Source organism: Phlebotomus argentipes, unplaced genomic scaffold, assembly GCF_947086385.1.
Source record: "Phlebotomus argentipes unplaced genomic scaffold, Phlebotomus argentipes genome assembly scaffold_4, whole genome shotgun sequence".
Taxonomy (NCBI): Eukaryota; Metazoa; Arthropoda; class Insecta; order Diptera; family Psychodidae; genus Phlebotomus; species Phlebotomus argentipes.
This window is the reverse complement of record NW_026776174.1, coordinates 11,359,266-11,384,742: the sequence shown is the minus strand read 5'-3', so window position 1 is coordinate 11,384,742 and position 25,477 is coordinate 11,359,266. Positions and strand designations below refer to the sequence as shown.

General features: G+C 39.6%; 1 protein-coding gene across 4 annotated transcripts; it reads right to left on the bottom strand.

Moving 5' to 3' along the window:
• Nucleotides 1-364: 364 nt before the first annotated feature.
• On the bottom strand, nucleotides 365-25,119 carry LOC132258781 (uncharacterized). Of its 4 annotated transcripts, XM_059756253.1 has the most exons (15): nucleotides 25,102-25,119; nucleotides 22,446-24,181; nucleotides 12,825-12,910; nucleotides 11,012-11,453; nucleotides 10,525-10,866; nucleotides 8,946-9,167; nucleotides 8,122-8,349; nucleotides 7,070-7,278; nucleotides 6,768-6,959; nucleotides 5,593-5,745; nucleotides 4,942-5,126; nucleotides 3,224-3,951; nucleotides 1,588-1,751; nucleotides 1,280-1,435; nucleotides 365-1,207 (listed from the first exon to the last, which is right to left on the bottom strand). In XM_059756253.1, exons 2-15 carry the CDS (start codon nucleotides 23,935-23,937, stop codon nucleotides 1,106-1,108), a joined length of 4,701 nt encoding a protein of 1,566 aa, XP_059612236.1. In that variant the 5' UTR covers nucleotides 23,938-24,181; nucleotides 25,102-25,119; the 3' UTR covers nucleotides 365-1,105. The 4 variants fall into 4 exon arrangements, with proteins under 4 accessions (XP_059612236.1, XP_059612235.1, XP_059612237.1 ...); XM_059756252.1 differs by lacking the exon at nucleotides 25,102-25,119 and having other exon boundaries at nucleotides 22,446-24,389; XM_059756254.1 differs by lacking the exons at nucleotides 5,593-5,745; nucleotides 25,102-25,119 and having other exon boundaries at nucleotides 22,446-24,576.
• Nucleotides 25,120-25,477: the final 358 nt, after the last annotated feature.

Here is a 25,477-nt window from a genome sequence, read left to right as displayed (position 1 = left end):
ACCAAATAATATCATCGTACATTACCTTTCGCAACGCTAGGAGTGTAGCAGAAGTGCTGTGTTGTGTGTAACATCCTCCAGACGAGATTAATCATCTTTTTTGCGCTCATCCAACATTAATATAGTGCAAATAATCCTCGTGACATGGAAGAGTGTATTTCTGGTGATAAATTCACTCCATAGCGAAGAATATTTCATGCGCCGCCCTCCATAACTCACATGGTGATATTTTCCGATGAAAGAAGAGTCGGAAATAGTTTTCAAATTGCAACAATTGCAAGTATCAAATAGATAAGACACGCACTGAACTATGACAGTTACGAAGCAACTTCAATAAAAATCGTCAAAGAGAGTTTTCTTTATGTTTTAATAGACTTTTATTTCAATCTCAAAAATCACACATACAGAAAAATCATCCATTCATAACCACAGAGTAATTTTCAAACTAAACGAATGCATTATAATCGAAAAAATTGACTCTTTACAAAATGTTTTCCTTTCTGTCTGATACACATTTCATTACGTTTGAACAGTTCTAGAAAATTTCCTATAAGAAAATTTCATAACAACACATTTTACTTATGATTCCTATCTGTGTTTGCTATTTATTTATTTATTTATTTTTTAGAAAAAACGCGTAATTATGCCATTTTACTTTACTATATATATCCTTTAATTTAGATTGGCTTCGTGAAATGACTGTTAATTGGAAATATGTCATGAAAATGGAATTTTTGATATGAAAAAGATATACATAATAAATTTGTTTAAAGGAAAACCCCCATCATTTTCACCATCTCAAAAATCAATGAAATGACGCGTGTGAAACATTTGTGAATATTTTATATCGGGTATGAAATTGCCAACAATTAATATCATCGCTGCTGCTGTAACACCACGAAAATTCATCTCAATATTCCAATATTTGCCCTCATAAAATATATGCAATATAATGTAGAAAAAACAGTCACAATATTTTCGGATATTTATTTGTTAGACTTTATGTTGCACAATTGTTGGATTTACTGTATACCGGAATTTGAATTGAATCGTGTTAAAATTGATCTCTCCCATTGCGCGCATATGTTTACCTATCAGTTCAGCACTACTGTTTCCGCAGAATGACTATGCAAATGGATCCCCTTATAATTCGCAATAAGTCTATTATCTCTGACGTTGGCATACTAGTAACAAGCTCGTCATTCACCTAAAGAGTGGCAAACAAAAGTATGTTTACTATTTGCAATGTTCAATTGAGGGGAAGTTCCGAGCGACTCACCATTACAATTTGATCCCCGACTTTGAGTCTGCCGTCCTTCGCAGCCACGCTATCTGAGTAAATTGCACTGATGGCGGCGCGCTTAGTCTCAATGTCCGTCTGGAGACTGAATCCCAGGCGACTGTTCCAACCTCTGTGCAATTCAACTGTGATCATCTGCAAGCATTTACACCGCCATTAATCACTTTCGTCCCGAAGCACGCCAACAAGTGTGCTTTTTTGCCGCAGAAAGTGCTCCCATTGCGAGATATGTAATACGCAACACACGCGCGCATCTACATAATGTGGGGGGAGAGGCAGTACATTACCTTGTATCCATCTGTATTGAGTCCTCTGAGTAGATTTTCACGATCGGTGGGATTAGATGCGACCATGGAATCACTTTCTGTGCTCGCCTCTGGCACTTCCTTCTGCTCCAGCCCTCCTTCCGGTGAAAACATTACACCCTTCCATTTCAGCAAACTTTTCGTTCCTAATATGTATACACAGAAAGATATACAGCATGAATGACGGAGAAAATTCTCATCTTGGCTCTTATGTACTAACAAAACCATCTCGTAAGAAGCAAGAAAGGGTTTGAGATAGTAATACGCTGGCCTTTTTGCACGGTACAGAAAATTAAGTTAAGACACACAGAAAATACACCTATATTATTTAGCTATGAACTTATCGCATACATTGTATAATCTCACAAGGCGCAGTGTATGAAAAATTTCGGTGAAAGGGACTCAAAGGAAACAATGGAAGTCAAGTGGATTAAATCCACTGAAAAATTCATAAGAAACTGCACTGGTGGTTTCTGACCCACGTCGCAACACGAAAGCGTTGTGTATTATACATTAACATAAGAAGGATGGAAGAATACTTTATTCACGAGGAATAAGTTTTCATTCTTGTTATCTTCACATAAATAACACTCATCTATCTGAGATGTCGCAATGCTTTTTCCACCGTCCTTGTTATTTCATCTGCTTATGGGAGAGGACAGAAAAATGTCAAGCATTTAAAATCAAAATGAGCTGAATTGCATATTCGCTTGAATTTATTTCTTTCATATCAAATTTCTTAAAACTTTTCCACCAGATGGGAAAGAATGTCGAGGGAAATGTAAAGTAATAAAAACTTAACCTTTGATCCAATGGAATTCATTTGTCATACAAAGAAAATGTCAAGACACTGTGAATTCTTAAAAAAAAACCTTCTAAATTTGGAAAGAAATTATAATAAGAATTGTTGAAAAAATAAATTTTGCAAATTTATCACAAATCAATTTGGAATGTTTTGTGAAGTCTGAAAGCAAAATTAGGGAAACATTCAAAGGAATATTCTGAGAATTTTCTATTTCAGTATCTTTATTGATCGATTAATTTCAATACCAAATCAATAATTCAATTCTGTCATACATAAAAGAAAGGAAATAACAACTTCTTCCGGCTTTGAGTCACAAATTCTGCGTCCCTCGCAAGCTTCTTACCTTTAGCAAATATAACGCTCATTCGAATTGAAAAGATTGGAAGACAATAAAACTAAGGAGAAAAAAACAGAAAGGAGAATTATTGGTGATTCGAAATCGAATGAGTGAATTCTTGGCAAATGAAGTGCAATCCTATGATCCTCGAGCGGCACACACTTGTGCTCCAATTCATAAATAGGACCGTGGCATATCTACTTTGCCGATGAAACGGCGAAGGGAGGCAAAGGAGAAAAACGAGGCAATATTTTGAGCTTTCAGACATGATGGGTATTTTTTGCTCTTCTCTCTCTTCGCCCAATGCTGATGGAGACAGCTTTTTCACCCAATACATTTCAGTGTTGAATGAAATTCTAAATGGAACCTCTCAAGAGGAAGCGCTTTTATTGGCAGCAAGGAGAGGGAAATCACCTTAGAATGCTAAGAGGGTGTTCAAATAGTAGGGAAATTTTCTTTGGAAAAAGTTCACGTACCATCTTGCTTGATGCCATCGTCAGTGTTCTCGGCTGAGGACGTTGCCGTCTCCTCTCTATTCATCTGCACTTGTGCGGATTGGTAAATGGGATTTCGATGATTGAAATTCGCCTCCACGATGTCTCTAAGGTCACTTTCAGTCTTACACGCTACTAGAAATGTTTCGCACGGTAAACTAGTGAAGTCTTGACTAGCATCGCCCGCCGGATGGCCGCCACTTTGGTAGATGGGCGCGTCGAGGAGCTCATTGTCCAGGTTGTTCAGCTCGTACGCATTGGACGGCACGGTGAATTGGAACATGGGCTTCCTCGACACCACAGGTGTGCAGCCACTCTGGCTCGCCGCGCCCAGGTTCAGGAAGTTCGGCCGATTGGCCACCTGTCGCTCATCCAGCCCCTCGACATCGGCCTCTGACTCCGAGTCGCCCTCTCGGATGGTGTACGTGTCGCTGCAGCATCCCTGGGCGCAGCGCGCGTTGGCGAAGGACTGACTGAGGGTGGATTCGGAATCTGAATAGACAGATGACGACGTCGCTTGGCTGCACACCACATAATGCGCTGATCCGCAGTCACTTTGCGTCTGGCTGCCCGATAAACTACTCTTAGCACATCGTCTCAGGCGACGTGGTGATGTGGTGCTCGATTTCATGGATGATCCACTCGAATCACCGCCGCAAGGTGTCTGCTTCCTGTGCGCCAAGTCACTCAGCAAATTGATGGCTTCTGGCCTGTTTGGATCACGTCAACCACAACCATTCGACATGGAAGAGAGAAAAAAATCAATTTGACATAATGTTCAGAGTGAAATGCGCGTAGATGAATTCAAAATTCGCGCGGCGTCTTAGTTCAGTGGCAATCTTTTCACCCTTCACGAGCAATTCTTTCCATTCAGTGCCTTTGCAAGCTTCCGAATATAATTGTTCAATGACACTTTTGGTCGAGATGCAACGTAACATTCACACAATAAATGGAAAGATATCGATTTGACATTAAAGGATTTCAGCATTCAACTTTCACTCAAGTTTACTGAGCGATAAAACAATAAATACGAGCACAATTTCCTGAATCTAGAAGCTTTGCAACTCAGTTGCTCCAGCTTTTTGACGAAATTAGGCTAATAGAAATCATTCCTCCTTCGTTCTTTCAAATCATCAAAGGTACATTTTTTTTCTTATTAAATATATGGATTTCAATTTAATAGCAATGTAATTCTCCCTGGAGCACTGACTAAAGCCCGTTTTTAAGCTTCACGTTGAGATATTACAAATACCAACTTCAATATACACAGAAAATTGCAAATTACGCTTTATGGAAATTACTTTCCAGGTGACTTTTTGGCGTGAAAAGTTCTCTTTCATCGCTGGGATTTTTTTCCACATAACTTCACAAATGTATAGCTCAATAAATAAATATGTGTTTGTACACTCCACAATTGAGTAAAGCAAAGATATGGAATATTTTCACAAGCCTCGATGCTGTCGCGAGGAAATTTCTCTCACCACTTCCACGCTTTTTTTTCCGTGGTGTTCTCTGCGCGGAAGAATAAAAAGAATGCAAACACCCGTGTTTCCACTTATACATCACTCACAAATGATACAATAAATACAACTTTGGAAGATCTCGAGCTAAATGTCGTCTTATTCTCTCCCATTCTTCGCTCTGGCATTTGCAGAATACATGCACAGGTATATAAAGCACAGGCGGGAAAAGAAGCTTACCTTAAATAAACTTTCGTTTTTAATGAATTTGAAATGTCTTTATTCTCGGGATTCGTGGGCGATAAGGCGGCTACGGGAGTCTGGGCGACATCTCGGTAGAGACGAAGTTTCACCGTCTCCGCAGCTTGCCTGAGGAAAATCACAGCCTCTTCGTGTGTCATGTGCGACAGTGGGACATCGTTAACCTGCCAAGAGATGAGAAACACGTCCGCATGAGAAAGCCACCCTTTTGTGCCGCCGTGTAAAATATTTTTCCTATTTTATTGATTTGGCCGAGTGTTTCCTTTTCTTCGCTGCATGCGAGGCAATTTCAGTTTCATTGTTGCCCACAGTTCATGGCGTGCACCCACATCTGTACGTAACAAAACCACAATATTGCCCTCGACTGAATGTGTATTTGTACGTGGTTTCGCCTTGGATATCCTCAAATTGAAAGCAATGCAATCTCGTATATTGCTGCCAAACATTTACTCTCTCATCATGAGATGATCAACTATTCACTTGCCAGCGTCTTGCATTTCCTTTGCCTTCGCTGGTACATAAATAATTCGCCACAACTTTATGAATATTAATAAATATAAAAATCTTGGATAATAATGTTATCACAGGAAAAGGAGCAAACAGAAAAGGAAAATTAATGAATGTTCTTACCGCCATAATTTTATCTCCGGGCTTTATTCGGCCGTCTGTTATGGCAGGCTCACGAACAAGAGCTCTTACATAATGTCCTAAAACAGATTCGTCCTCCTTCCTCAAGGTGAATCCCAGAGAGCCTTGTTGTTTCACCAAAATTATTTCAAATTCCTGCAACATGCGGATATATTATTTTAGGGGCGCAACAACACAAGGAATTCCGACAGAGAAGCACACACACACTCTTTCGCCACCCCTTGAAAGAAAACTTCAAACTAACGTCTCTCAAAAAGCAATTTGCTGAAAGGAATAAATCTTGAGTTTTGCCGACAACTTAGAAAAGCATAGAAAGCAATATATTTAAATTTCAAATGTTCACTGCAAAATGGATGTACAATAATTTAAAGAAAACATGTGAAGCAGCAAAACCCTTTTGCAATCCTTTAAAGTATGCAAATTTATACCTAAAAAGGGTTACAATATATCTTGGAATCGTGCAATCATGTCATTTCCTCAATTTTACATGTGCCAAAAAATTCCTTCCCAAAATACAATAAAAATATATATAATGTACAGTGTTGTCGCGCAGTTTGGACACATATTTAGAGACTCTATTTTCTGGATTACAAGCTTTTCACTTTTGAATATACATTTTTGGAAGAAATGATTTACGAAAAACACTCTTAAATCAATAAATTAATGTCTGAATTTGGAAGGATGGAAAAACACGAGTTGGAAAATTATCTTTAAGCGTTGTGGAGCAATATTTGATAATATAAAATTCCCCTGTAAAAAGGGAAACTTCAATTCACGAAAGCTCTCAAAGCTCGAACGTCTTCTGCAAATATTCTTATGCACTTGAGTGGAGATTAAAGACACACAATGCTTGTTGTCTGACAATTATCGAAGATTGTTTATCTCATCAGAGCCAATTAACATTTCTCTTCCAGTCCTGTTTCTGACACATTCACAACAAATAGACAAAAAGTTAACTTTCAGATAAGTTTAGAACAAAGATTTCCGTTCTTCTTCTCAAATTATTCTTTTTAAACACCGCTCAAAATGTGATTTAATAAAAAAATCAGAATTCGACGTGTCCATAGAGATGCGACCATTATGTGAACATTTTTCATGGAAACGCAACAATCAAAAACTAGACAATTGAGCGGAATTGCACATCGATCAACACTCACCCCATTGAAATTAGTTTGAAGTGGCGACAGCGGCTCGCAGAAGGGTTGACTAGTGCCCGGATGGAGATTGGTTCTTTGGGGTGGCTTGGGTGGCTCTGACGGCGGAGACAATTTACGGTACTGTTCGTCGCTGGGGCGACACACAATTAGCAGTATATTGTTGGGTGTAGTTCGCAATACTTCCAGGGCTTCCTGTGTGTTTTTTTCCGGGAGAGAAAGAAAGAGAGAGAGCGATGAGGATGGAGCGCACGCAAGCATTTGGGGCTGGATAAATTGCGGCTGGCAAAGTGAGGGCGACTTACGTAATTGGTTAAGCCCGTGAGCGGAGTGCCGTTCGCCTCGAGGAGAATGTCACCGGGCTGAAGCATTCCAGTTGCCCAGGCCGCCTGGTGGGGAAACAGTCTTTTGATGCGAATCAGACCAGGGAACACCGCACTGGATTCCGCCCCGCCCGAGATGGAGAGACCCAGGCCACGAGGTCCCTTGGTGATTTCCACCGAGAAGGTACAGTCTGCAAAAGGATGCGTACTGCCATTAATCAAAAATCAATTTATCATTAGAGTGATGCCATTGAAAAGGTCTAATCTCGAGATACAAACTGACCATGTCGCCACAAATTGTATTATGTGGAGCTCTTGTCTCCGTTCAGAGTCATTGTGGCTAGATAATGCCAATATTCCAAATTGATGGTTAAAGATCGTTCATATTGTTTAGTGCCAACATCGATTGCCGGCTTCTTTTGCCATCAAAGCCATTTATTTCCCCTCCATTGAACAGCTCTTGTGCTGCTATTCAAATTTGCCTGCACTTGACAGAGAAGGCGTCAACATATTTGCTTTTCCTCTCGGAAATTTTGTAGGTAGCAAAAGAGCGCCAATGTGTGTACAGAGGAAAAAAAATCACGGTGAGGCAAAGTAATGGTTTTGTTGATAAACTTTCCGAGGGTCTCTGCTGGATCAATAATAGACAGACAATCCGACAAATAGCGCTGTTTAATCAATTTTTCAGAGGTTTTGTCAATAAATTAGAATACATATTGAATGGGGAAATTGTTTTCCCAACCAAATCAATGATTCAGCGATGAACGCATGCATTACATATTAAAGAAAATATACAGAGGGAAAATGAGAAATAAACAATTTTTGCCGTAATTATTTCCGTAATTATACTGCTCAAGTTTCTTTAAAGTACCATAAAATGGAGTAAAGCACCCCCTTTTATATAAGACTCGCTAATGCCAACCGTGAATTTAAGTGCTATTTAAATATGAAGACAAATGGTGGCTATATAATTTTCACACTGAATTCACACTCCGTCGGATCTACTTGTTTGCCAAACTTTCTTCTGGCCTCACCTTTGGTAATAAACGCGTATCCCAGATTGCTGTATCTGAACTCGCCAGGCTCGCACCAGTACGTCAACTGGCAGGACATTGCGGGCAGCGCACAGTGATCCTCCTCGGAGATGAAGGGCGGTGGCATTTCGTCCTCTGGCGAGCGCTCACTTCCGTATCCCTGGTCACAGCTGGGATCAAAGTTGACACGATTTGTCGGCATCTTCAGATGCAGCTCCAGTTTGTTGTCTGCAAACGACAAAAAAGAGCCAGAAAATCAATGCGACAGAAGGCAAAAGGAAAGCCAGGAAGTGCGACAACATTTTTCCGCAATGCGAGTAATTTTTTTCACATCTCGTGAGTCATTTAAAAGTTATTCAGGATAAGGAAATTGCCAGGACATATTTACATATTTGCGTTTCGATTTTCCTCGTCAGGTTTGTGCAAAATGTCGCACTGAGAGAAAAAATATGACTTTGTTTTTTTACTTGATGAAAATTGCCCCGCAACAATTTTTCGTCTAAGTGTTGATAATTTAGTTGAATTTCACCAATGGTTGAGTTTCCTTTAAAGTACATAGTTTTGAGCTTATTAGGAAAACACCCCTGATTCGATATCCTTCTGAAAGACTCTGTGAAAGCTTTGAGTCAAAGTACACAGTGACATTTCTCTCAGTGTGCGCTCAAATATAGGTTTGTGAGCTAACGAGGGTTGCGATGAAATTGGAGAAATAAAGCTCTTATCGTAGACTTTTCTGCACTGCTGTGTGTGTTTTTCAACAATAGAGTTTTGTCTCTGGCATCTCACGTGCGGCGAAGGTGTAGGCGATTGTCTTTGAAACTCACCGACATTGGCTTTGAACGTACTCCCGCCAAGATTGCTCGACGATGTGATGGATCCCTTGCCGCTGCTGCTGTTGTAGGGTGAGCTTTGTTTTGCCGGAAATTGTTGATCGGCCTGTGAAGTCTGCTGGAATGGCTGCTTTCTTGGGGCAACAGTCACGTACTCCGCCTGGTCCATTGTGCCATTATTTTCCAATGTATACTTGAGCACTCCCGCTGACGTTACTTTTGGGTGGTGCAGAACAAAGCGGCAGAAAGAACAATTGTTTTAAAATACATAGAAAACGGTTACTTTGCATGTACTAATAACACACCCTTCAGCCCTTTCATCTTCCACTCTCTATGCGATAATGAATAACACAAACCCCGTGCATTACACGTGTACAACTAGTATAATGGGGGTGATATTTAACAATGTTGCGCAGACAAAAAGGCTGCCTGAGAAATAATAAATTCCCCGTGATTTTCAGATGATATCACGCACGTTCTCTCGCCTCTTGGCCACAGTTGGCACACAATATGGATCAATGAGGAGAGAAAGTGGAGAAAAAATGTCTGTTTTTACACTTTTATATCACCCAATTATTTTTATGTGTCAGTGAATATAATGAAAAATAACGTAAGGAGGCAAAAGAGAAATTTACACTGTTAATTGCTTGACAAGTGAAATTTTGGCACTTACACATTCGTTCTGGTCAATCATATTCAATTAATTAACTCCCTATTATTTTACATAACACGACATACGAAATTAATGTACCATAACTCAATCGTCAGTTTTTTTTCTGCACTTTGAAATGCAAAAAATGTAAATGCCACAGCAAGTGGGCTTCAATTAATTTTTCCCATATGGCAATTTATTCTGTCACAACTGATAATAACAATAATTAATTCCCAATTAAATGAATGGCGCAGTGTTTCGCATAATTACAAGGATAATTATACAAATCAGCGAGGAAATTTCTATCAGAATATTATTTGCCGCGAGTATCAAAATGATGGAAATTATTGAATATTTCAATACAACACAATTACTGGGAGAAGTTTATTCAATAATAACTATAATGATCTTTGCTTTCGGCATTTAACATTTAAAGCCTTTTCATCTACATCAAGCTCTTCATTGTTTCTAATATAAGAACATTCAATCAAAAGGCATGGAAATTATTATAGTGGAAGAAGATTTTTACACACTTGAATTGAGCTAGAAAACATAGAAAAGCATAATAAATTGAATAAATAAGCCGTCTAGAAAAGAACGGAAGTGTAGAAAAATTGTGCTTATATTTTCCTCTAAATGCAAATTTCAACTGCCCGCTGCAAATGTGTCAAAAGAAGAAAAAAAAATGTGTCTAAATCTGTGACATTTTCTGTGGACACTTTGGTACAAATATTGTGGAAACGGTGCGATGAAGTGTTAAATTTCAGCAAAATGTTCCCCCGAAATAATCTATAAACCACATTGATAAGCTTTATCTGCATTCCACAGCATGAATAACACATAAAAAACATGTGCAATCGAGCGGTGATGTGTACATAATGAATTTGTGATCTATGATTGTCAGTAGAGAATGTTTCTCACCGTATTGATTTTGTACATTTGAGAATTTTGGATCCGGCTCAATATCGTCCACATCCAAATGGTTTGGTAGGCTACCACAGAATTTGTTTCGGTCGCTTATGCTAACGCCAATTAATTTTCCAATTTCTCCACTATTGCCTGCATCATCTCCGATCCTAGCATGTACCTCACTTCTCAGTGCAGACGTCGAATTGATTCTCGAGCAGTCTTCGTCACATCGCTGATTTGCTGCGGTTGCGGCTTTGGAATCTTGAGGTTCTGCATCTGAGCGGAGATTCACTTTGCGGCCATTTCTGCGATAATGCGTGCCGTTTGCCTGATGCTTTCCATTGCACAAATTACCTGCGATAAGGATTGGCATTGTTGTATTAATGTACAAAGTCTCTCTCTCGCCTGATTTATGCATTATGTACATACATAATGTGCTTGTTAGTCTATTGCTTGGCAGTTTGTAAATGAAATAGCGCAAAGTGAAGTGTTTAATCACCTGAAGACTGACTCCTTCTCCCAGATAAACCTTTCCCCGAATGCCGGGACGCATTGGATCCCATAGTACGAAGATCCTCGAGCTCCTGTGATTCACTGTAACACGTCGATTCACTATCCACTTTATCCTTTTCACTTCCTTCGCCAATAGTGCTCGCACAATTAATTAATTGGACAGCACTAATATTATTACCGCCCCCACTAAAGTCTTGCCAGCTTCCCTTCGCTCTGATTCCCTCGACACCATCATTGTGTGCACTTTCTTCACAGCTATTATTGTTTAGTTCTCTGGGGAATTTCGCGCACACTTCGCCACTGTCACTGATCCTATTTTCGCCTGAACTCGCCTCAATTTCTCCAGCATTATAGAGTTGTGATGCTGAGTTACTCAACCTCTGCGGCGGCTGTAGTGTTGCCAAGCGTCGCACAAGGCGCAAGAATACCTGCGAAAGAGGCCGGGAAAATGGGAAGAAAAGGTGAGCATAAATTTCGCCCGCAGAACGTTTATGAGTGAATAAGAAATTCATCCTATAAATAATATAAAAGTTTTCACTACGATTTTTTCTCCCCATCCGACGTCAAAAAAACATATATAGCGCGCGACATAAACAAGTGGAAGATTTATGAAAAACATTTTTACATAAGTAGCAGAGATGCGGAATACCATGAAACTTTCATTCAAGTAAACGCTTAGGGTCGTCTCCCAAGAGATATTGCCGTCCATTTCCTGTCTAATATAGCGACGTCGCTGAATGGGCTATATATTCCTCGTGCTCTTCAGCACAAGTGCAAATGTAACGAATCACTTAACGCCACCATTTCAGTTTGGCTGATCATACTTGTTGACACAAAGTATCGCGCATGGAGCCTCAGTTTGCTAAATATTTGAATAATATTCATTCGCGATAGTGGAGAAGTTTGTGTGCAAATTAGCCAGTTGAAATGCAAAAAAGCAACAGTTGACAAGTTCTGCAGTCTGAATGTATTCTGAGAGGTTCTCTTCACCTTCTTCAAACAGTCTAGGTTTGTTAAATTAATAAGCTCAGGAGTGAGAACTTAAACGCAAACGCGTTAATGTTTGATATGGAAGTGAAAAGTTTAGTTTCTCGTTGTTTTACTCATTAATTTCATTATGGATTAACAAAACTTTAGCAAATTGATGCAAGTGAGAAGAATAGAATTATTCGCGAAACTTCTCTACATTCAAAATCAATAGCAAGAATCCAAAGAGAAAGTCACTAATGAAATCAGACCATTAAGTTTGTGAATATACAATCATTCTTTGAATATTTGAAATAATATATTCATATATATTTAAATTTATTTGAATATATTGAAATATTTTACCGAAAATATTTAGATTTTAAATTTTATATTGAATGAAATCATTAAGATTCCCCTAAAATCGGCTACTAACTTCCCCTTTGAAAGAATCCTAGCAATGCATTGGCATTGATTTTCTCTCTCGTGCTTTTCAATCTCTTTCGATAAGGAAATGATTGGAAAGGATTATACTAATCTTCTCAACTCATCAGAGGAGAAGGAAATGCATTTATTTAAAGCTACGAAGTGATCTAGAATTAATAGTTCTTTCCAAAGAAACTGTACTGAATTTAAGATTTGTCTTCATCTACCCAAATTATACACTACGAAATTATATTGTAATTAAGTAGCGCGCTTTTGACATCTTAATTTCTAATAAATTAACCCGTGAAAACAAGTGCATTAAGATCTTAATTTGGCATTGTCATTTGTATTGCGCGGCAGGAAGAGGTGTTTAGCGATGTGTTCAACTTATTTCTTGTATTATTCACCTGATCGGATGATTCATTAATGAGGTTGGGTGGGTTTGGATCACTTCCAGCCAACGACACCTTGTTAAGGGCCACCAGTTGATCGCCTGAAAAGAATAAAAAAAAAGACGACGCTTAGTCAAACGTTTACCTAATCAATTGCATAAAGGGTGTATGGAAACCTCTATCTGACTGGCAATTGTGCGAATTGATACAATTTGTGATGAACGAATTGGAAAACACACAACAAACCCCACCGCAATGGGCAACTTGAGTCGCATGGAATGAATATATCGCATTGGCGGTGGACCAGAGTTGAGTGTTGAAATAACAGAAAAGTATGGAAAGCATTGTTACTGACAGACGACCACCGAAGCGGAATAAAATAACAAAACTCCTACAATACAATGTATAGACAGTCACGCGTATTTCCTCTCGCTCATTTCACTTTGCTAAACAAAATTTGCTTTTGCAAGTATCATACAGAAATTCCATGAATTTGTCATGGCGTAGCAGACAAAATTTTTGGGGGGAAAAGAAGAACTGCGAGAATGTCTGGATCAGAGATTGTACGCTGGATAATAAGTATTCTAATTGCCTTCGAAAACTGTTAAATATTCTAACTCGCGCTGACTAGACGCACGCAAACCCTCGTGAATTGGCAATTCCCATGCATTTGCAGATGAAGAGCCGCGCACTTTGCAGCCAGACGTCCAATTATTTTCACCCAGCAATTAAGCAAGTAAAACAAAGTAATTATTTGTATTAAAATGAATCATTTTAGAAAGTTTATGCTAATTTTTTCTGCCATTTTTCACTGTGCGGCTCTTAGAAAATAAACTCCGCGAAATTGTTGCTGCACGATAAATACGAGAGCATATTTTCATTGTTGGCGTAGCCATTTCCACATAATGTGCATGCACGCATGTGAATGTGTAGCAAATTCGAACATATTATGTACATGTACTACAAAGTGAATTAATGAATTGGCGGGCGGAAGACGTGTGACGCCAAGTGGAAAATTAATACTTATTATATTCTGCACACGTATATAATCTAATTCATGTATTTGGCATTCAATCAACTAAATTCGCGATGCTCGCACATGAAATCAATAAACGCTAAACAGCCCGCCGATGCAAGCGCGTAAATGTTGGGTGAGATCTCACTATAATGAAGTAACTGTGAAATTAATTGCATTATCGCAAGCGAAGCGTATTATAATAATTACTTATCCAGACTCATGATTCATATCTGGCTTCATATTGTGCAGAAGTTCAATCTTCCACCGAAAAATCATACATTGCACTGTGTGCAACTTCTCATATGAAGTCATGTGCCAATTTATTCCGAATATGGACTCCATTCAATGCATTGCGCTTTGTATATTCATTCTGAAGCAGTGCCAAGAAATAACGCCGACAATTTAATGCACCAATTATGTGCTCTCGTACATAAGATACTCTTCCGATATCCGTGCATTTTTCCCAACTCCTACGCTCTGGAGCCATAAATTTTGCATTGTAAAAATAGAGCGAAAAGAGGCGATTTACCCATGTTTCGAGTGTTTCCCACTACACAAAGGAGAGTCTTCAGAGTCCATCACTAGGCCATTGCAACAGGGCTTTGGCTATGTGCACACGGAGATTAGATGGAACCAGCTAAGCCGAGTATAAACGTCATGACGAAAATATTTGCTCCGTGGTGTTGCCTTGGAAATAACTCAATAATTCACTTTGTACACGGCGTGCACATTATATATTGTTCTCTTTCAAGCAACGACACCGGTTTATTAACCCACACGGAACTGTTGAAAATTTACTCCACGCTTGCACACAGAATTATACACTTTAGAATTGTATTCCATCATGAAAACACCAGCTTAGCGAGAAGCCAAAAGAATTCCACAGCCACATTCTGTCGCCAAGCACAGTGAGAGACCTAAATTTTGCAATAAACTCGCTCTAGAAAAAAAAACCACACCATCACACGTCCATTGATTTATCACTCAGAATTGTGCATTTTCCCCACTTTTTGTGATTCCCAACGTGACTCCGCGCCAAAATTGTATGCAAAAATCCAATTAGCGAGTAGAAAAATTCCAGAGAAAAATTGACTTTGAACCACTAAAGCATGCGCAGAGATTGCTGGTCACGGCAAAACTGCTATTACTAAAGCTAGGTGAGGAATTTTCAACCGAGAGCGCAGCTCTTGCGTTTATTTATAAATCCATGTATTTCACCCAACTTCCAGTACGATTTCTCGTGTGTGAGTAAAGAAATAGAGTCACTGTTCAGTGACTCAGTGCTTTGTGACTAAATGCCTCATCCACAGACACAGGTACACCGCTATACTCACTCCATTCGCGATGCATTCGGCCACCGTGAGGCTGAGAGCGTGATTTGGGCAGTCGCGCCATTCAATTCTGCATACGGAGTGACACACGGCGGATAAGAGGCCACTAATGCACCGCATAGACTGAAGGGATCAACCACTAAAAGCCCTCAAACTCTAGTGGCACGTGTGTGGCATGCAACCACCGTCAATTAGCGTTAACACCAGAAAGGTCTAGAGATAAATATCAGATGCATGGTTCAAGTTTTTCTGGCCATTAATTGGTTTTTCGCGAAACTTTATTTCCCGGTTTTTACGTGACTTGCGCATTTCACAGAATGCGATTTGCTCTAGGTGAGATTCAAATTTTGGCGAAAGAAAATCAGCTTCCTAGCGAACACGTTGACCTAAAATCAATATGCTTTTCAGCTAATTCACTGCTGAATCAAAGTGCGAAATAACCACAAAATAAGCACCACTTTGATCATTTTTTCATGTCTTCCAGTAACTTTCTGCTAAGTTTTGAGCAGATAATATCAGTTTTCTTAGCACATTCAATAAGCATTCCTTAAACTGTAATTTACAGATCTTTTGGTGACATAAAAAACATGTTGATAAGCCGATAAGAGATTTAAGAGTAGATAATGCCGTTAAAATTAATTAAGAGAATTAATTTACGAGTCGCAATTTGTACAATTGACTCGAGTGTTGTTTTAGCGAACTATAGATTCGTATCTTCATCATGCGTCATCTATTATCTTGATTATCGCGAGTAATTCTCTCACTTTGAGCTAAAATAAGCACTTTTGCGAGCAAATCTTTTGAGCACAGTGAAATTCTCAGCTAAATGTGTTCGCTGTGGTGTTAAAATACAGAATTTAGAAAGAGCGAGTTTGTGAAATATGACCCCAATCATCAAATAAAGATATGAAGCAAAACGAAAATTCCCTGATTTTATATTCACAGCGTTTTGATAAGTCAGGAATGTAAAATCCCAAAACAGTGCAACTGTTTTGGGAATTCCAAGCAGCGAAAAGTTTCTTCTGGCATGTCACAATGAGTTCCTATTTTATATTAGTCACTATAAATAGTTGTGAAAAGTTGCAACACAAGTCAATTTTGTTCTCAAGCGTCATATATATTGCATATAGTTGTTTTTTATGTGGAAAAATTAACAGAACTGGCAAAGAAATGCAATATAGGTCGCTGATCTCTCTCCATGTTTATTTTTATCATTCAGATATTCATGTGAGAGCAAAATATATTGAAATACCTCGGTGTTTCTATTTTTCTGTGCGTTCACTTTTTGAAAAAATAATAAAACTGAATCAAATTTACACTCCAGAGAAGGATGATTGATTTGCGAGCGGTATGCGTGCATCAAAGGAATTCAAAATTTAATACAAACGCATATATCGCTGCTAAAACAGAAATGAAATAGCCCAGAGTGGTGATTGGAACGCCATTTTCACATATCCTGAACTATTAACAATTCGCAAAAGAGCTGTTTTATTGGAATATCCACATAATGGTTTTCGTAGTTTGCAGAATTGCTATTTTCAATTCAAATTGAATGAATAGTGTGAATGTGAATCGCACTCAAAAGTCATTCACTATACATTTTAGCACCCCAATAATGTGTCACTAAATAGTGAAATTATAAAATGCCAACCTGTGCAAATTGAAGCCCGGCATCATTAAATCCATATGCACAATCCAATTATTTTGATCGGCTTGTTAATTTATATGTTAATTTTAAACACATCACAAATACACATTAGCATTGTTGTATTAGATTATGTAATTAATTTTCACAACTACACTCCTATGTATATTAATTAATACGTCGGATTATGTAATGACTGCCAGATGGGGTGAATCTTAACGCGAACATTTCAGTGTTTCCATGGTTTCATTAGCCGCACAATTCCACATTTGCCGCATTAAATTCCAGCTTTTTCAGAGGCTTTAAATGTAAGTTTAAAAAACGAATCAAATATTCATAGAAAGTGATGAGATTTGATGGTAAATTTGACGCCATGTATTGTTATATTGGGAATCAAGTGTGAATCATGACACGACTTTGTCATATTTGGGAGTATAAAGACTCTGTGTACACTTAAGAAAGTTCCGAGACTTCAAGTGGGGATTGGTGAAGTTGTGCCAAAGCTCAAGAACAGAATAGGGCGATATTGTGGCAGGATGTCCATATAACACGTACTTGGGATGAAAGTGTTGTCAAACGAGTGGGGCGCAATGTTCCTGATTTGCATGACAGACTTCCCACTAAAGATGCTCCGAATTAGGGAGTGTGTGTTAAGCAAACTTTCCCAACTGCTAGGCTATAGTTCGCTCCTCATTCTTGCGACTTATTCCTCATCAAGTTATTGTTTAATAAAATCCCCTCGACAGAATGTGGATTATAATTAGTTTTCGAAACGGCTGCGTACAGACACAATTCACTGGATAGATAAAGTCTTGAATAAAGTTTCTTCTCTGTTGATCTACGAGTGAGCTTATCAGATTGTTGTACCTTTTTTCCTCCCTCATTGCGGGGAAATTAAACTATAAAACATGCAGACGTGGAATGCAGAAAAACTCTAATACCCATCATTTTTTATATCTCCACAAAAAGGTCCTTCGCCTCTATTGTCCTTATTCACCCTCATCTCATGGGGATTTAGATTAATATTGATTCCCTCTTTTACACTTGACAAACTCTGCCAAAGGTGAAAAAAGTGTAGCCGCGGAAAATGACGTACATTTCTGCAATTAAAAGGTGTTATTTTGCGGTAAATGCGCTCTCTGTCGCTCTCATATGTATATATGGAGGCATCTAACAAAATATTACTCCCGAGTGTATTTCATCACCTTTTTTTCCGAACACAGCCGCCAGATTTACAGCACGACGGGGGCGGTGAAATAATTTATGCGTATTTCCCACGTCTTCGCATGCATATGCATGGAAAAGGATGGCGCAGCACAACACGCACTCACTGTATTGTGAAATACATAATAAGCATATAAAACATGTCAGCCATTCATCACATTAAGTATTTGCCTACGCGCTTCCTCTATCCCAACAAATTTTCACTCTATGTAATGCACATGCTTCCTCATCTTCATAAAAAACCTTTAAAATATAGTATTTTTCCCTTGACATTTTTTCAGGTTTGTGCCAAAAAGGGTAGAGAGACAACAAACAGAAGTAGAAAAAAACACATATGAGGGTGAGATTTTGGTGTTTATCAGTTTTATCGCCAAGGCAACGCGAGTGTTCAACAACAAACACCGCCAAAGCGTACATGCAGAGTTATTATGAACGAAGGCTCTTTCCACTATATTGCCTCTTTTTTCCCGGAGGAAAAATATGCAAAGTCTGCATTTGCAGATAGCAAAAATTCCTCGGAGCTTTTGATGAGATTATTCTCTTGTTTAGAACACCTGCTGATTCTTTAATGATAGTTCAGAGGCTTTGATCAGGACTTTAATTGAATATGAAGAACATAAACTATAAGTGAAATAAATAATTCAATCCTCTTTGTTTCCTCGAGCTTAGAGAAAGCTCAGAGTCAAGCTCCAAGTGAAGTTATAAACTATTCAATCACTGTATTATTGATGTTACTTTGAAAAGTGTTTTCTGAATTTCATCTCAAACGGACAACTTTTTAATCAATTTATTGTAAACAGTTTGCTCGAAAGTATTCAAAACACCTTAAACTCACTTGACAAAGTATTTTCAATTAAACAACTCGACTCGAATTGTTCGAATGACTCACAATAAGCCATGAAATAGTGATAGGAATCCAAATAATTTTCTCTCTTAATTGATTTTGTATGTTAATGCATATTTTTGCTTGTTTTAAAAAGTCATAAAAGCTCGCCCAAACCCAGTTTAGGGCGGGGGCGAACTTTCAAATTGAAAGGTTTTATATGTAAAGTAATGAATCCCTTATTTTATTGCTTGACAATTCCTCTGTAATTCACCAAATTCTCGCAATGGAATTGTGTGTGTTTTCCGGAGCTCTGGTGCCATTAGCCAATTCAATTCTGCTTCCGTTTGCTTATAATATGTATAGTGTGCCCCAGCATAAGGCCTCTTATATGTACATAATGTCTCCAGAGAGTATAATATGAGTTCCTCGTGTTCTTATCCCCACATTTTTTACATCCTTTCCGCCAGTGCGTCTAGGAGCTTTCCTATTCCGTGGGCCGTATTGAGACAACACACAGCCGATACTTTCTGAATGAAATTTATGTTTACTGAGCTAAATCGGATTTCACTCGGGTATTCAATACTCTGGGAACAACTCCGTCGATTCGTGCGTATCATCCATCTTTCCGTATGACATGCAAAGTTCCCGGGGCTCCGAAATGTTAATAGATTAGCCCTACAATTGGGGGATAATAGAGCTATTGAGGTATTAATAATATTTTGTGATAGACAATCAACCTAATTTCGCTCACCCAATTCGATTATTCATGGCCTAAGTGGATTGCGATCGATTGCAAATGAACAATTAAATTTCCCAGGTTTCGCGTCACTGCTGTGGCGTGCATAGTTAGCACTCACTCGCAAAATCTAACGCATATCACAGCCTCCTTCCATCTCACTTGGCCCGCTCGATGGGGCGCAGTGTCTCTAATTGAATTTGGGATGTTGGGTCAGCACAAGCAGTCACTTCACATGTGCAACAATGGCACTGTGATATCACAAGTTCTGACATTCCAATATGCTGTCGCTTGTGCCATAGATAATCTTGCTAGAACGCAAATCGCATATCACAATCACTCAATTCCACCGTAATTCCCCAGCAAAAATCCGATCCTTTTGGGAGTTTAAAACCACTAAAGAATGATGGCTTATTTCACTACGAAAACATCCACATTGTATACAGTGCACAGAGCCGAAGTTCTACACATCATCCATAGTTTTCCATGCTATTGAGAAGAAGTTTGCAATAAAGTTACAAAGTATAAGCAGTCGGTTCTTTCTCAAATAAATTTCATACCATAAATACCAATCTACGGCACAATGGATGGCGTAGATGGGATCAAGTAAGGCATTATGGAAATCGGAAATAGAGAAAAGTTTGCCTATTTTTCCACCAACTCATACACATTTCAGACTCTCGCCCTATAAAAGACCATTACGGGACACTGTGGGATTCATCCTAAGCCATCCGGCCGCAACATGAAAATCAATATTGAGGTTTTGGATTTTACACAAATCGCCAAGATGTTGAGCGGGAAGGGAGAAAAAAGGCACGACATTGATGCTCCTGAAAGATTATAAAATGAAGGCCATGGTAATTTATTTTACTGATCCTCCAAAGTTACTCTATAAATTGCCTCCTATTGAGACTCTCTGCCATTGATCCCACCCGGGCTTTTTCGCATCCCCCCACATTGTGTGGATGAGGAGTAGAAAGTTTATAGTGGAGGAGATTTAAGATGTCTGTGGATTTGGAACACTTAATATAAGTGACTTAAAACCCTGTCCGCTTTTTGTCAACAACCCCTCAGTTGAATGAAAATGACGCACAGAGCGAAAAGTAATATCATATCATAATACAATGGAGAGACACTCACTTCGTACCTTCCTTTTCTGCTTATCTCGACAAAAGAGAGCCCAGAGCCAACACTTCAAAATACGGTTTTAGTCAAGCGTCCACTTTTCGACCATATTTCGCTACAGTGCATTTGTATTAAAATTGTGAGACCATTTCATTAATTCTCCGGCAAAACTCCACACTATATAACTCACAGCGTCAGCACTTTTCTCTTATACCTTCGCCAGTTACAATTACATTAGATGCTGCATTGAAGCCGGCGCTAGAAATTCACAATAGTCACACAAATTTTGATGAATGCACAGAACTGAACAAAATGCTATTTAAATAGACGAGATACTTCTTTATCCCCGAGTTCACATACATTTCCATTTAGCCATGAATCGTACTGTTTACAGGAAACACCATCTGCTCATATCCGGATTCTTTTGCCATATATTGCCTATGTCAGTATTAAAAATTCACACGTATTTTCGACACCGGAGATTTTATTGAAATACCCACTCGAACATTAATTGTCCCTTCCACGCCAAATGCCGGAGCAAAAAACACTCTTTTTTCGCGCTCTCTTCAACTCCTCAATTAACAAACTTTCCGCTATTTGCGTAAATAGTCACTTGTTCCAGGGGTGGTTTATGATCAGAACTTTCCGGTGTGACTGAACAATGCTGACTGGTTTCGAATATCATGGTAACAACATAGAAAACACCCAGAAGTACTCGAGTGTAGGAGTAAATACATACGAGAACAGCTGATTTATGCTCATGCGCACGTGGCGCTCTATTCAGCCCAACAGTAAGGTGTCAATGAATATTTACACAGCCCTAGGAACACTCTTCAGAGTGCAAACAATGCTCACCAACAATGATATGTTTTCATAGCGAGAGCAGACTTCGCGGAATGTTTGTATTTTAACGCTTCCAGGAAATAGAGAATTACCCTTCGGCGTGGGGCGGAGTTTACAAGTAGGCGTGGCTTCGGAAATTATTTTTGCAGCTAATTTTTTAATTTCGCCAAAAACTATTTATTAAAAGGTTCACTATAGAATAGAGGGGAAAAGAATTCTACTTTCAAGAGTGTATTCTGAACATTATAATATACTTTATGCGTTTTCTCTGAGAGATGTCCTAATTTCTTGAAAATGAAAAGGAAATTCCGGAAATTGAGTGCATAAAAAAGCTTTTTTATCATCCCATTAGGAACTCGTATCCTGTAATAAATTGATAATAGGCACTGAAAAACATATTTGTCGGAGAGGAAAAAAAAATCATTGAACTCGGCAAGGTATTCAAAACAAATGTAAGGGCAAGAGGAATTCCTTGGCCTCTCATTTTAAACATCTCAAGTCCACTAACGAGCGCAGAAAAAAAGGCAATTTAGTGTTTTGTTGCCGCGTGTAATTCTGTCTGAAATACATATTTATATATCTACAAATTGCGCCTCTTGTATTGTTATTCTAAAATAAATCTGTAATACAAATTTACGTAAGCGTTTTTGCTGTTTTGGCTGAACAGTTTCATGTGATGTGCCAAAAATAATACACGTGTCAGAGAAACCTTGACAAATTTTCGCCTAATATTCAGTTAGTCAGGGTGGGTATTTTTGCCCATAGAGTGAATTTTTGGGATTCTGGCCGTTCTCGCGCCACCGCGGGTGAATTCTTGCGGAGGGGCTGAAGTTGGTTGGGGCAGCAGATGTTTGATAGAATGAACAAGTGGAAAATAATTAGACTTACCACTTCTGCTGCTGCTAACATCGTCCTTTGTGTGCTTCCTGCGGGATCTGCGACTCCGCCGGTGCAATTCATCTCTGTCACTGCTCTCATCAGATGATGAGAGCGCCTCCGGGCTCTGATACACACTGCGATAGTTCGCACGATCAGCACTGACACTTCGATGTTGTCGGTGTCGAATTCCATGCTTCAATTTATCATCTTTTGCACTTTTTTGCCTGGAGCAGCTTCGTATCCTTCTATAATCCGATTGTTCTTCGGCCCGCTGATTTTCACATCCATTAATGGGATATCCTTGTTCAGGCGGGCAGATTTCCATCTCCGCTCGCTCCTTGGCGACTACTTTTTCAATTAGCCCGTCGATATTTGCTATCTCTCGCTCATATCGGCTTTTTGAATTCATTTCCGGCCCAGGGGAAACTTTTGTCCCCTCATTAACGCCCACATACTCGAAGGTGTGGGTGACTTTCTCTTGGCTGTATCGCTTCGGCTCAGGCATTGTTGACTCGCCGCCACATCCCAATTCCCGGCTCGATGAGCTCCTGCCACGTCTCCGCACACGGCGATGGCGAAAGCTCTCCTCACACACCAAAAGCGTCCCGGCTTTGCTGGTGCGAAGGAAATACTTTGGCTTATCTCTCTCGCTATTCTCATCGTCTTCCTCCGCGTCCTCATTGAATTCTTGACTGTCTGTGGAGGAGGAGCGCCTCTTGAACTCACTAATTCTCTCGAGGATGGATTTGGAGAACCTCAACGAGTTCACACTATTCGTTCGCCGGTACCTCCTCTTCTCCCTGCTCTCCGACGCTCCGCCGTCTAATTGCATCGTTACGGCGCTCTTACTTTTTACTATCGCATAATTCATTCGCTCCCCGCCGCCATCTGCTACACAACAATTTGCCACAGCTTCCGATTTCTCTAAATCGCTACAACTTATTGATTTCCCGCATTTCTCCTGCCTCTCATCATAGCCGTCCTCACACATCAACTTGGTATTCACGTCATAGCTGTTCCGTCGTCTGATCTTGTAATTGATTCCATCCCTTTTCAGTTGGCTCACGAGCGAGCTGAGAAACTTTTCGGGCTCCTCATCCTCATGCTTGCTCCTGTGACGTGTTCTCCCCTCGTGCAGACTCTTTGAGCGCACATGCGATATCTTGAGCGAGTCGCAGTGCACAAGATTGTTGTATGATTGTGTGTCACTGGGTGAGTCCTCCAATTTGGACTCCGCAATTGCTTCCGGTAACTTTGTCCTGGCACTCGACGGACGTCTGCTGGGCACTTTGCTCCCGAGGACACAATCAGCTTCGCTCGCGTCCGCCAGAAGTTGGCCATTCTGGTCGAAGAGCTGAATGCGCGGAAATGCAATGTTTGGCGACGATCTCGACGTGGTCAATTGCCAGTTCCACGTTTGGGGCTTATTGAGGCGCAGCTTAATCAGACTGTTCTCCTCGCCATTCCACTTGCTCCACGACATCGCGGTTGCCGAAGACATGCTGGCAATGTCAATACTTCCTTCCGTCAGCGCGCACTCACATCCACTTGGCTCTGCATTAATTTGCGAGTAATTCGTTTGCTCGAATGTGTATTTATGCTTATAATTATTTATTTGAGTTCATCTTTCACACTATATGACTTCTGGCAGCGCTCCAAAGCGCTGTGATTTTAGGGGGAGAAACTCTCGTGTGAGTCGAAATGCCGCAAAATTCTGTTCTACTGCAATTATTTTCACTATACGCCTGTGTGGAAGTTAATTCACTTTCTGTTTACATCCTCATAATGCTGCATAGTATGAAATGACTGGGCGATATAATCTGTGGAGTGCAATAGTGTGTCTGATGAAATATTTATGCTCTCTCAATGGAGGAACTCAGTGGGATTGCACACTGGCGAAGATGCCTCAAATCGACTTTTGCAGATGTGTTTACATTTTCTCGCCTATATTTGTGTACATTTTCAAACATTTCAAACTCCTCTCTGACCTTGGCGTCAGGCCAATCTTTATTTTTGCAGAAAGACAAGCACGAGCAGAAAAACTCCAATTCTCTCGTGAGCATTGAAATTTTTCCTTCATAATCTCTAAAGTAAATGGCAAGACGAGCGCCGTGTGCGAAAATTGTCCCAATTCACCGCCTGAATGGCGCTAATATCAGACATGACTCACACTTCAACTCTATTTTCTCTTATCACCGACGGAGGAATTTGGCTATTTTTAATATCAACATCTCCGGCAAATTTCACGACATACATTCAAATCTAAAATTACATCGACATTTTCATACAATGGCACACATTGCAATACAACAAGTGTCGGGAGAGCGGCGAGAAAAGATGCCCAACAAAGTGAAAGTGTGTTAATTAATTCACTTTATCCGCGCAACCACCAATTTGAAAAACCCCAAAGAGTTCCTCCGGTTTTCCACGTAAGGCGCGCACACTCTTTCCACCCCTTCTAACAATTTTCCACCCAATGACTTCCGCCCAAAGTATTCACGGAGAAGTTGTACACCGTGGAAAGTTTTCAATTTTTAAGATTCCTCCCGCACTGTACATATCTACACTTTCCAATTAATTTTCCACTCAAAGTCATCCAGATTTTCCCCCATCCACGAAATCCCGCCCATTCACAGAAGAGAAATCGCACTTTTTTCTTCCTTACATTCGAAATGCAAATGAAAAGAGACACTCTCGAGGCGCGAGGTTTTCACAAAACTGATGAAAATTCCTCCTCAGATCTCTGGCTAGACCCACGCACACACACACGCTCATTGGTATAAATAAAGCTTGAGAACCATATGATTTTATCTGCGGCATTTCGACTAATCTCTGTGAAATGAGCCGAAATTCACATGTGGTGGTCACATTTTTCACTCTCAACAGGTTCTAATTATACAAGGAGGTAGGAGAAAACGTGAAAAAACAAGCGAATCTGCGTCAGAGACAATGTGGAATGTAGGTGTCTCCAAATACTCAATTTGCAATTTATAGACAAATGCCATCCACCTGTTCAAGAGCACACAATGTCACAGTCGCAG